At 42.3% G+C, this 12,572-nt stretch overlaps 1 protein-coding gene across 6 annotated transcripts in view; it reads left to right on the forward strand.

Annotated features, from left to right (window-relative positions):
* LOC109061627 (formin-2-like) overlaps positions 1–12,572 on the forward strand; it is a 49,775-nt gene that overhangs the window by 22,940 nt on the left and 14,263 nt on the right. For all 6 annotated transcript variants that reach the window (XM_042734778.1, XM_042734777.1, XM_042734775.1 and 3 more), the window contains 6 exons: positions 2,281–2,342; positions 6,678–6,769; positions 6,881–7,010; positions 7,296–7,442; positions 8,089–8,148; positions 8,243–8,363. In XM_042734778.1, the coding sequence (XP_042590712.1) occupies positions 2,281–2,342; positions 6,678–6,769; positions 6,881–7,010; positions 7,296–7,442; positions 8,089–8,148; positions 8,243–8,363 (612 nt within the window). The remainder of the gene's footprint in view (positions 1–2,280; positions 2,343–6,677; positions 6,770–6,880; positions 7,011–7,295; positions 7,443–8,088; positions 8,149–8,242; positions 8,364–12,572) is intronic.

Genomic DNA, 12,572 nt, shown 5'->3' on the forward strand with positions numbered 1-12,572 from the left:
TGTAAAACAGACAAAACAGAAACCAAACAGAACTAACTTTACCCTGCACTGACCTAATTTCTGATTTTTGTGAAAAGGCTAATGAAGCACTTTTGTAAGTCTGATCCATGTGGTGTAGTTGCTCTGTCGCATGAGTTAAATGTTTGTCATCGTGATGTTCTGCGGTCACCGGCGGGTCGAGGTGGACGTACAGCTGGAGGTTTTGTTCTGGCGAGCTGCTTTCCTGTTTTCTTTCCACACTGGCGTTTGGTTCTGGCGTTTGAATGCTCGGCGTCCGGGCATTGACGTGTTCTTCTGTGTTCTCTGTGTTCTCTGGGAGGCAGCGAGGGTTTCCTGATGCTCTGATAGGCTGCAGGTCACCAGCGGCTCTGGGCTGCGTCTGCATCCAGCGCCATCAGATCCATCACATATCAGACATTCACATCACTGCTGGACCACTTGTTTTTATTGATATCTTCTTTCAGTGATGCACTGAGGAATCATTCTTGCTGCAGGGCACCCACTTACAATAAAAGATTTTTAATAATGAGAGGCCAGATTTACAGGTGGTTTTAAATATTTTAAGATTTTAGAACTATTATAAAACTTTTAAAAACCTTCTATTTATTTATTTTTATATTTTAATCTATTTTTAAAATTAAATTAAATAACTAAATTTATATATATAATTATTATTTTATATATATATATATATATATATATATATATATATATATATATATATAGATATACATATACATACATACATACATACATACATATATATATATATATATATATATATATATATATATATATATATATATATATATATATATATAAAATAATAATACCTTTAATAATAATAATAATAATAATAATAATAAAAAAAAATATACCTGGTATAATACCATACCAGCTACCACCGATTTACTAATGGCAAAAAAAAAAAAAAAAATTTATATATATATATATATATAGATATATATATATATATATATATTTTGACAGTATAAATAAAAAGCAATCCTATGAAATCTGAATGGTATAACTCTTACTTATACCATTCAGATTTGAAAGAACTAAACTAAACGAAACCAACTTCAAAATAACTTTAATAATAATTGGAATGCGCAATGAAAAAAACATGATTATGAAAATTGTTAAAAAAGGAATTACCTGTTTTTTCAAATGAACTCTGAAGTGGTAATGATACTGACTGTAATATCAGAGTTATGTTGTGAAGGGATGTTGGTCAGACAAACTCGTGTGTTTCGTGTCTCTCGTCTCAGAAACGCTCGTGGAATGCCAGCATATTTGATTCTGCCATCAGAACTTGTACTTCATTTCCATCTAATCGGTGTGTTTATGCGTTTGCGAGCTCTCATGCACATGATTTGTTTGTGTGTGTGTGTGTGTGTGTGTGTGAGAGGAGTTCAGGCCTCGACTGTCATATGATGTCGTGATGTTCAAATCAAACGCAGACGTGTGACATCATCACTTCCTAATACACACTCAGAGCTGTTAAAATCACACGGGCGGAAACATCGTGTTTTGCTTCCACAGGTGTTTTTTTATTTTCTCAGTTAAAAATTTTCAGTTTTTTTTAACCTCTTGCCATAGACATTTTTCACCATTCATTAAGTCCTTATTAATAAAATGAATTTTTCCTTACTTTTTACTTTTTAAATGCTTTTAAAAACAAACAAGGAAATATTTAAAAAATTAAATTAAAAATATTTTCTTTAAAAATACATTTTTAAATAAACATTTGAATTTTTTTTTTAAAATGATAAAATTATTTTATTTTAAAGTTGAATTTAAAGTTAAATGTTGTTTAAAGCTTTAGATTTTCTAATAAGAATCTTGTCATGATCTAGAGCTGAAGACTGAATGTCTAAATGAACTGTAAAACTCAGCCATGTTACTTTTTGCGTATATTTATTAATTTGGCTTTATTATGAATATTTATGAATATTAAATATGTGTTATACTCAGTTATTTTAATCATTAATCAGTGAAATCTTAAGGGATATAAGACTACTTAGTCTGATTAATATTTTACTTTTTCTTTTTTTTATATGGGTGTTATTTTTTGATATTTATATATCACTTTTTCAAATGTAAAAGGAATGTGTTTCATGGAATAATCCAGTTGTTTGTTGCTCAGAAAGGAGAGATTCACGTGATATGGGCAAATGTGCTGCTTTAGTGATATTTGTGTGTTTATTTTTGGATATGATGATGATGATGAAGCTGCTGATTTCTGTCTAATGTGCGTCTGTGTTTGTGTGCGTGCAGCGATCCTGAATCTGGATAACACTGTGGTTGATCTGGAGACGTTACAGGCGCTCTATGAGAACGTAAGCAGATCCTCCTCTCTGTTCTTTTTGAAGATTCTTGTTTTCTTTCCAAGCATCTCTGTTGCTCATATTTAGAACAAACCCCTTAAAAATGAAACTTGCTTGTTACATTTTTAAGGCCTCAGGCATGCCACAAACCTTCATATATACTGAGGAAAATAAAAACATTTACAATCCAGAATCATGTAGTACACATGGCACATCACAGTGTTTGGTGATCGGTGTGTTTCTCCTCAATGCATTCTGATGTTTTCATTGCTAAATGTGTGTCTAGTGATCAGGTGAGCCTTAAATATCATGCATGAGTTTAAAAGGCTCATGAAATGCATTTTCAGATTTGTATACAATGTTTCTCAAGGTTAGTTTATAAACATTGCAGAGTTTCTGCACCAAAAAAGGTCCAGTTTTTGCAAAAATGATCGTTTTCCTGTTTATTTTTTTAGGTATGTTATTATTGCAGAGTAACCTCTCAAGTGCAACAATCAAGAACATTTTGATTTTCCATTTCATGTGCCCTTTAATACCAGAAAACACACTCTTTTATTGATCAGGTAATCAGAACTGCAGTCTAAATCAGTCTAAGAGAGAGAAAAGATGTTCCTGGGTGTCTGTTTCTAGAATCAAACACAATGTCTGCAAGTCTTCCCATGCACACTCCTGAAATATATTAATGTCGAAGTTCAGAAAGCACATCACTGCAGGAATGAACGCTATGTCTCATGAAAGCGTGTGTGTGTGTGTGTGTGTGTGTATAAAATAGCCCCATTTGAGCAGAACGTTCGGTCATGTGCTTTGATTAAAGCAGCAAAAAAATAGCTTTTGTTTGAGGATGTGAGCTGCTTTTGCATAAAAATCTTTTTTTTTGAAGCATCATGTGCCAAATCATTAAAGGACTTTGAACCGTCCTAAAATTCGTTTCAGATTCATTCTTCTGAGATCTGAGAGTATGTTAGTCAGCGGAGGCAGAAACATTAAGATGTTTTCGTCTGGCTCGCGCGGTAATTATGGAATCCAGACCTGTTCAAATAGCAAAAAAAGAAAAACATACAGTCAGACTGCAGCAATGCACCTAATGATCGCTCTAATGTGTTTTTTCTCCGCTTTTATGAGTGCGAGTTTCCAGTCTGGCCCGTGTGCAGATGTCAGTCCTGCCGCTCGCTGTCGTATCTGTATATTGTCTTTTGATATCTGCCTTTGAGTTTGTGTTTGAAGGCTGAGCGTTTGAGCCCTGAAAGCTGCTTCATATTAACTATATTTACACTTAAAAACGCAGTAAATGGGATGCAGAGCGCAGCCGTGGCGTCTAATCACCGCGTTTGAAGTGCTGTGTGTGTATATGTGCTGTGATGGATCTCCTGATGACGCTTAATGGAGCCCGAGACTTTTCCAGAGTTTATATTCACGCCTGAGCCGTACACACACTCTCCTGAATGAACATGTTTGTCTTAGCCTCATTTTTTCTTTGTGTCTGAGAGTGAGAGAGACGTTTTCTGTCTTTGATCACCTTCCTGATGGCCTTACGGCACTCGGCTGTGCGTCTCGCTGCCGTTTGATGTCGGCTGCTTTGTTTATGAAGGTATTTGTTCTGCAGTTCGCAGAGAAACTCAGTCGCTGTTCGGCCAAGTCTGATTCTCTTACGCACACAGAGACCGGAAAACTGTTCGGGGTTAAATGTTATTGATGTTATGAGAAATGAGAAAAGCATTGACTACAAAAAGTAGCTTTAGAAAGAAATATTTCGATTCAACATTGCATAAAGAATTATAGTAGGCCTAATTATTTTTTTAAATATTGATTGATTCATTCACAACATTTAAAAGATATTAACATTACTTCACATAATTATCTTCTGATGAGGTTCTGTTGTTGCCGTAGTGCATATCTATCTGTCCATCCGTCCAACTGTCTGTCTGTCCATCATTTGCTTCTCACTGTCCCCTGTCCATCTGTCATTTTGTCCATCTGTCATTTTGTCCATCTGTCATTTGCATCTGTCTGTCTGTCCATCTGTCATTTGTATCTGTCCATCTGTCATTTTGTCCATCTGTCATTTTGTCCATCTGTCATTTTGTCCATCTGTCATTTTGTCCATCTGTCATTTTGTCCATCTGTCATTTGCATCTGTCTGTCTGTCCATCTGTCATTTGCATCTGTTCATCTGTCCATCTGTCATTTTGTCCATCTGTCATTTTGTCCATCTGTTCATCTGTCCATCTGTCATTTTGTCCATCTGTCATTTTGTCCATCTGTCATTTGCATCTGTTCATCTGTCCGTCTGTCTGTCCATCTGTCATTTGTATCTGTCCATCTGTCATTTTGTCCATCTGTCATTTTGTCCATCTGTCATTTTGTCCATCTGTTCATCTGTCCATCTGTCATTTTGTCCATCTGTCATTTTGTCCATCTGTCATTTGCATCTGTCTGTCTGTCCATCCGTCCATTTGCATCCGTCTGTCTGTCCATCTGTCATTTTGTCCATCTGTCATTTTGTCCATCTGTCATTTTGTCCATCTGTCATTTGCATCTGTCTGTCTGTCCATCTGTCATTTTGTCCATCTGTCATTTTGTCCATCTGTCATTTGCATCTGTCTGTCTGTCCATCCGTCATTTGCATCCGTCTGTCTGTCCATCTGTCATTTTGTCCATCTGTCATTTTGTCCATCTGTCATTTTGTCCATCTGTCATTTGCATCTGTCCATCTGTCCATCTGTCATTTTGTCCATCTGTCATTTTGTCCATCTGTCATTTGCATCTGTTCATCTGTCCATCTGTCATTTTGTCCATCTGTCATTTGCATCTGTTCATCTGTCCATCTGTCATTTTGTCCATCTGTCATTTTGTCCATCTGTCATTTTGTCCATCTGTCATTTTGTCCATCTGTCATTTGCATCTGTCCATTTTGTCCATCTGTCATTTTGTCCATCTGTCATTTTGTCCATCTGTCTGTCTGTCCATCTGTCATTTGCATCTGTTCATCTGTCCATCTGTCATTTTGTCCATCTGTCATTTGCATCTGTCCATCTGTCCATCTGTCATTCTGTCCATCTGTCATTTTGTCCATCTGTCATTTTGTCCATCTGTCATTTGCATCCATCTGTCTGTCCATCTGTCATTTTGTCCATCTGTCATTTGCATCTGTTCATCTGTCCATCTGTCATTTTGTCCATGTGTCATTTGCATCCATTTGTCCATCTGTCATTTTGTCCATCTGTCATTTGCATCCATCTGTCTGTCCATCTGTCATTTTGTGTCTGTATGCCATTTTGCATCTGTTTATCTGTCCATCCGTCATTTGCATCCATCCGTCATTTTGTATTTGTCTGTCATTTGCGTCCGTCCATCTGTCACTTCTGTTCATTTGTCATCTGTCTGTCCATCATTTGCATCTTTCTGTCCCCTGTCCATCTGTCACTAGCCTCTGTCCATCTGTCATTTTGTGTCTGTCCATCATTTGTATCCGTCCATCTGTCTGTCCGTCTCTCTGTTGGTCATTTGTATCCGTTTATCTGTCCATCCATAATTTGTGTCCGTCCATCTGTCTGTCCATCATTTTCATCTTTCTGTCCCCCGTCCAACTGTTCAACTGTCATTTGTAATTGTCCATTCGTCATTTGCGTCCATCCATCTGTCTGTTGGTCATTTGCGTCTGTCCATCTGTTGGTCATTTACGTCCATCTATCTGTCTGTCGGTCATTTGCATCTTTCTGTCCTCCGTCCATCTGTACATCTGTGATTTCCATCCGTCCATCTGTCAGTCATTTGCGTCCATCCATCATTTGTGTCTGTCTGTCTGTCCATCATTTGCATCTTTCTGTCCTCCATCCATCTGTCCGTCTGTCATTTGCATCTTTCCGTCTGTCAGCTGGTCATTTGCATCTGCCTGTCCATCTGTCTGTCTCTCCATCCGTCTGTTTGTCCATCACGTCTGGTTGTTTGTTGTACTTTCAAAACACCACATTTTCCATAATTTGCGGCCCCAAACTCAGTTTCTTTTGTTCTTTAGCTCAGTGAGAAGGAAATTTATGAGACGCTGTGGCTTTTAGTGGACTTATTGGGCTTCCTAACGACTTTGATTACACTTTATTCTGCTTCCAAATAATAAAGTGGCTAAACGCAAAGAACACCAGGGTGCGTATTTGTGTAAAATACAGTAACTCTGACAGACAACTAACATTTTGACCATCAGAATGAAGTCTGTTCCGTATTCTGACTCATGTGGCACAGACATGTGCATTTTTTACTGTTTTATTGTTAGCTCATTGTCCAGAAGCATCAGTGTTTTTGTGTTGTGAAGTTATAGTTTGATTGTGTTGAAATGCTGTTTTGTGGTTTCAGAGAGCCCAGCATGACGAGCTGGAGAAAATAGAGAAACACATCAAATCCTCAAAAGACAAAGAGGGAAGCAAACCTCTGGACAAACCCGAACAGTGAGGATCAGAACACACACTCTTACACAAATACAGTCAGTTAATGACTTCCACCTGGCAGCTTTCATTAACCAGAGAAATGCTTTTAATATATCTTTTTAATGCTCACAGGTTTCTCCATCAGCTCTCCCAGATTCCTGATTTCTCTGGACGAGTCTTCTGTATTCTCTTTCAATCGACCTTCACTGAATGTATCTCGTCTGTTCAACGCAAACTCCAGATTTTGCAGAGAGTATGCAAGGTATGTCTGCGCAGTCTGACTGCGTTCATAAACATATGGCACAACATGCTGTGCAATTTTTAAACCAGTTGATTCATTTGAACCAAACTGGTGAATCCAATGCGAATCAAACACAGGGATCATTGAATCAGTCAGGCAACTTTCCTCGCTCACTGAATTGAGTCAGATGACTCACTTTGCTCTGAACCTCAGGTTGTTTTGTCCAATAATGATGGATAACAGACGTCTCACACACATGTAGTCCAGTTTTGTCCCTTAATCTGGTTTCTGGTCTTCTCTCTCCAGACTCTTCAGAGTGGCTCTGGGGTGCTGCAGATTCTCGGTTTAGTTTTGGCCTTTGGGAACTTCATGAACGGGGGGAATCGCACCAGAGGACAAGCAGATGGCTTCACGCTGGACATTCTGCCCAAACTCAAGGATGTCAAGAGCAGCGTAAGACAAACACACACAGAGTTAAGACACAAGCACACATCTTAACTGGTTCATTTAAAGGATTAGTTCACTTCCAGCATAAAATTTCCTGATAATTTAATCACCCCATGTCATCCAAGATCTTCATGTCTTTCTTTCTTCAGTAGAAATGAAAGTAAGGTTTTTGAGGAAAACATTCCAGGATTTTTCTCCATATAGAAAATCAGATGGAGTTTGGTACTACTTCTGTCTACGACCTTTCCAACGTGATTACGTAATGTGAAGTCGCGGACGCGCATCGCAGAGCTAGTCCAAGATGAGCATTTGCGGTTTAAAAGTATATAATTTTTTCTCTTAACCCTTATTCCTCATCTTTTATCATTTAGAGCCCCTATAAAACCCTTATTCCTCAGCTGGGATCATGTAGAGCCCTTTGAAGCTGCATTGAAACTGCAATTTGAACCTTCAACCCTTTGATCCCCGCTAAAGTCCACTAAATTGAGAAAAATCCTGGAATGTTTTCTTCAAAACTTTACTTTCATTTCTACTGAAGAAAGAAAGACATGGACATCTTGGATGACATGGGGGTGATTAAATTATCAGGAAATGTTTATTCTGGAAGTGAACTAATCCTTTAATCAGTGTGTTTTTCTGCTGTGGTTTTCAGGACAACAGTAAGAGTCTGATATCATATATAGTGTCTTACTACCTGAGACACTTTGACGAGGTGAGTTTCATTTAAGATGCTCTCACTGAACAATATGCTCAAACAGCTTCAGAAACCCTTCAGTGTCATGTCTGCGTGTGTGTGTGTGTTTCAGGACGCGGGCAGGGAGACGTGTGTGTTTCCTCTCCCAGAACCTCACGACCTGTTTCAGGCCTCTCAGATGAAGTTTGAAGACTTGACTAAAGATCTGCTGAGACTCCGGAAAGATCTAAGAGGTAAAATAAAAAGAAGCTTTAGATCCACGCTGATGCTCACAGATGGATGAGTGTTTGAGTGGCGTGATCTGATTTCTATCTTTTTGTAGCTTAATGTGATTCTTTTCTAAAAGGAAATGGAATGTTGATGGACAGACGTTTACTAAAAGTACGAAAAGGTCTGAAGGGTATTGTAGTTTGATTAGTTGAATTTTAAAAAGACTGAGAAAGAGATTTGAACTTGGAAATCAATCTGGCTATTGGTGTTGCTAGGTGGTTGCTTTAATGTTGCTAAGTGATCATTATAAGTACTTATTGGTTTCTTGGGTGTTGTGTGACGAAAACAGAGCAGCTACTAAGAACAAGTACTTAGATGAGTTTGGCACTTTGTATCTTGATTTTTTTTTAAATATGATGTACACAAAAAAAAAAAATTAGTGTAGGGTTTACTTTGAAACTATTTTCACTGAGAAATTGCAAAATTTCACAAATAATTAAAAAGAAATGGCAAGTAACACTGAATTAAACGTGAAATTGTGAAGTAGAAATCATGTTTTCTTATAAAACGTATTTCAATAATCTGTTTTTCAAAAAAGTTTTTTTTACAAATATCCGAGACAGTTGAAAGTTGAATCATTCCTCACAGTGACGGCCACATGTTAACCGTAGCGTGATCGTGAATGTTATTATTAGCGCGTGATTAAATGAGTGAGTGCACGAGAGAGTGAGTGCATGCGCGAGAGTGAGAGAGTGACTGCGAGAGAGTGAGAGAGTGACTGCGCGAGTGTGAGAGAGTGACTGCAAGTGTGGGTGCGTGAGAATGTGCGAGTGTGAGAGTGAGTGTGTGCGAGTGAGTTTGTGCGGGTGAGAGAGTGAGTGTGTGTGTGCGCATGTGAGAGAGTGAGTGTGTGCGCGTATGAGAGTGAGTGAGTGTGTGCGCGTATGAGAGTGTGTGTGTGCGCATGTGAGAGAGTGAGTGTGTGCGCGTATGAGAGTGAGTGAGTTCGCGAGAGAGTGAGTGAGTGTGCGAGAGAGTGCGGGTGAGAGTGAGTGTGTGCGAGTGTGGGTGAGTGTGTGTGTGTGTGTGCGCATGTGTGAGGGTGAGTGCGCGAGTGTGAGTGCGTGAGAGTGAGTGTGTGCGCGTGTATGAGGGTGAGTGCGTGAGTGTGAGTGCGTGAGAGTGAGTGTGTGCGCGTGTATGAGGGTGAGTGCGTGAGTGTGAGTGCGTGAGAGTGAGTGTGGGTGCGTGAGAGTGTGTGGGTGAGAGAGTGAGTGTGCACGAGTGTGAGTGCGTGAGTGTGTGTGGGTGAGAGAGTGAGTGTGTGTGTGTGTGGAGAGAGTGATGAGGGTGAGGTGGCGAGTGGCGAGGGTGGGTGCGCGAGTGTGGGTGGGTGAGAGTCTGAGTGTGCGCGTGTGTGGGTGCGTGTGTGTGAGTGTGTGCGGGTGAGAGAGTGAGTATATAAGAGAGCGCATGTGTGTGAGGGCGAGTGCGCGAGTGTGAGTGCGTGAGAGTGAGTGTGTGCGCGTGTATGAGGGTGAGTGCGCGAGTGTGAGTGCATGAGAGTGAGTGTGCACAAGTGTGGGTGCGTGAGAGTGAGTGTGTGCGGGTGAGAGAGTGAGAGTGTGTGTGTGTGTGTGCGCGTGTGTGTGAGAGTGAGTGTGCGCGTGGTGAGAGAGTGAGGGTGAGAGAGTGAGTGTGTGTGTATGCGTGTGAGTGAGAGAGTGAGTGTGCGCGTGTGAGAGAGTGAGTGTGCGCGTGGTGTGAGAGAGTGAGTGAGTGTGAGTGTGTGTGTGTGTGTGTGTGCGCGCGTGAGAGAGTGAGTGTGCACGTTTGAGAGAGTGAGTGTGCGCGTGTGAGAGAGTGAGTGTGAGTGAGGGTGAGAGAGTGAGTGAGTGCGTGTGTGAGGGTGAGAGAGTGTGTGTGTGTGTGTGTGTGTGAGGGTGAGTGAGTGTGTGTGGTGTGCGCATGTGTGAGGGCGAGTGTGAGTGCGTGAGAGTGAGTGTGTGCGCGTGTATGAGGGTGAGTGCGCGAGTGTGAGTGTGTGAGAGTGAGTGTGCACAAGTGTGGGTGCGTGAGAGTGAGTGTGTGCGGGGGTGTGAGAGAGTGAGTGTGAGGGTGAGAGAGTGGAGTGTGTGTGTGTTTGTTGTGTGCGCGTGTGAGTGAGTGTGCGCGTGCGAGTGAGTGAGTGTGCGCGTGTGTGTGAGTGAGTGTGCGCGTGTGAGTGAGTGAGTGTGCGCGTGTGAGTGAGTGTGCGCGTGTGAGTGAGTGAGTGTGAGGGTGAGAGTGTGAGGGTGAGAGAGTGAGTGAGTGCGTGTGAGGGTGAGTGTGTGTGCGTGTGTGTGCGCGTGTGAGAGTGAGTGTGTGTGCGGGTGAGAAAGTGTGTGTGCGCGTGTATGAGGGTGAGTGCGCGAGGGTGGGTGCGCGAGTGTGGGTGCGTGAGAGAGTGCGGTTGAGAGTCTGAGTGTGCGCGAGTGTGGGTGCGTGAGAGTGAGTGTGTGCGGGTGAGAGAGGAGAGTGAGTGAGTGTGTGTGTGCGTGTGAGGGTGAGTGAGTGAGTGTGTGTGCGGGTGAGAGAGTGAGTGTGTGTGCGCATGTGTGAGGGTGAGTGCAGTCGAGTGAGAGTGCGTGAGAGTGAGTGTGTGCGCATGTATGAGGGTGAGTGTGCGAGTGTGAGTGCGTGAGAGTGAGTGTGTGCGCGTGTATGAGGGTGAGTGTGCGAGTGTGAGTGCGTGAGAGTGAGTGTGTGCACGTGTATGAGGGTGAGTGCGCGAGGGTGGGGTGTGCGAGTGTGGGTGCGTGAGAGAGTGCGGGTGAGAGAGTGAGTGTGCGTGAGTGTGGGTGCGTGAGAGTGTGTGTGTGCGGGTGAGAGAGAGTGTGTGTGTGTGTGTGTGCATGTGTGAGGGGTGAGTGCGCGAGTGTGAGTGCGTGAGAGTGTGAGTGTGTGCGCGTGTATGAGGGTGAGTGCGCGAGTGAGAGTGCATGAGAGTGAGTGTGTGCGCGTGTATAAGGGTGAGTGCGCGAGTGTGGGTGCGTGAGAGTGTGCGGGTGAGAGAGTGAGTGTGCACGAGTGTGGGTGCGTGAGAGTGTGTGTGTGCGTGTGAGAGAGTGAGTGTGTGCGTGTGAGAGAGTGAGTGTGTGCGTGTGAGAGAGTGTGTGTGTGCGCGTATGAGAGTGAGTGAGTGAGTGTGTGCGGGTGAGAGAGTGAGTGTGTGTGTGTGTGTGCGCGTGTGAGAGTGAGTGTGTGTGTGAGATAGTGAGTGAGTGTGTGTGAGGGTGTGTGTGTGTGCGCGTGTGAGAGTGAGTGTGCGCGTGTGAGAGAGTGAGTGAGTGTGTGTGAGAGAGTGAGTGCGTGTGTGTGTGTGTGTATGAGGGTGAGAGAGTGAGTGAGTGAGTGCGTGTGCGTGTGTGCGCGTGTGAGAGAGTGAGTGTGCGCGTGTGAGAGAGCGAGTGAGTGTGTGTGTGCGCGCGTGAGAGTGTGAGGGAGTGAGTGAGTCTGTGTGTGTGTGTGTGTGTGTGTGAGAGAGAGTGAGTGTGTTGGTGGAATAACCACAAGTAATGATTCATTTCTCCAGTCAGTCAGGTGGAGTCATGAACCCGGCGCTCTAATCGCTTCTGCCCAGACTGTTTCCCGTTAGCGTAATTGGTTTAATTGCTGCATGTTTGAGCAGAGAAATGAAAGATTGCTCTCTGGGAAGGAAGTGTAGATTTTCCCTTCGCTCTCTTTAATCTCTGAGTTCACAGGTTAACATGTTTGATTCGTCTAATCCAGAGTTTATCCACACACTCTGCTGCTTCGCTCTTTGAACAGCTTGATACTTTGACACTCTTTCTGGTGAAGTTTTAGAAAAGCAGCAGGTTCACACAGATCTTACTTTTCCAGATCCACTCCACAAGTTGGTGGTTTGCGTTTAGAGGCGTCGTGGTATGGATGGTTAGTTTTGCTTCTGTCCGGTTGATGTTAGGACTGATGAGGTTTGCAGATGTTCAGATCGGTCAGTAGAATCACAAACCGATCTCTGATCCGTCTGGATCAAGATCAGCAGAATCACTGCATGTGCTTTGAGACACAGAGGTGACATTAGTCATAGTGTGTGTGGCCCAGAATGCCTCAATTACACATCAGTGATCCTTTCTGAATGAAAAGTTAATTTCTGGTTGGTGATTCAAGATTGTTATTGTGGGCTTGAATTGAGGATTTATTTTGTATTTTTAAGTTTAAGAACTAACCTA

Source organism: Cyprinus carpio, chromosome B12 (genome assembly GCF_018340385.1).
Source record: "Cyprinus carpio isolate SPL01 chromosome B12, ASM1834038v1, whole genome shotgun sequence".
Taxonomy (NCBI): Eukaryota; Metazoa; Chordata; class Actinopteri; order Cypriniformes; family Cyprinidae; genus Cyprinus; species Cyprinus carpio.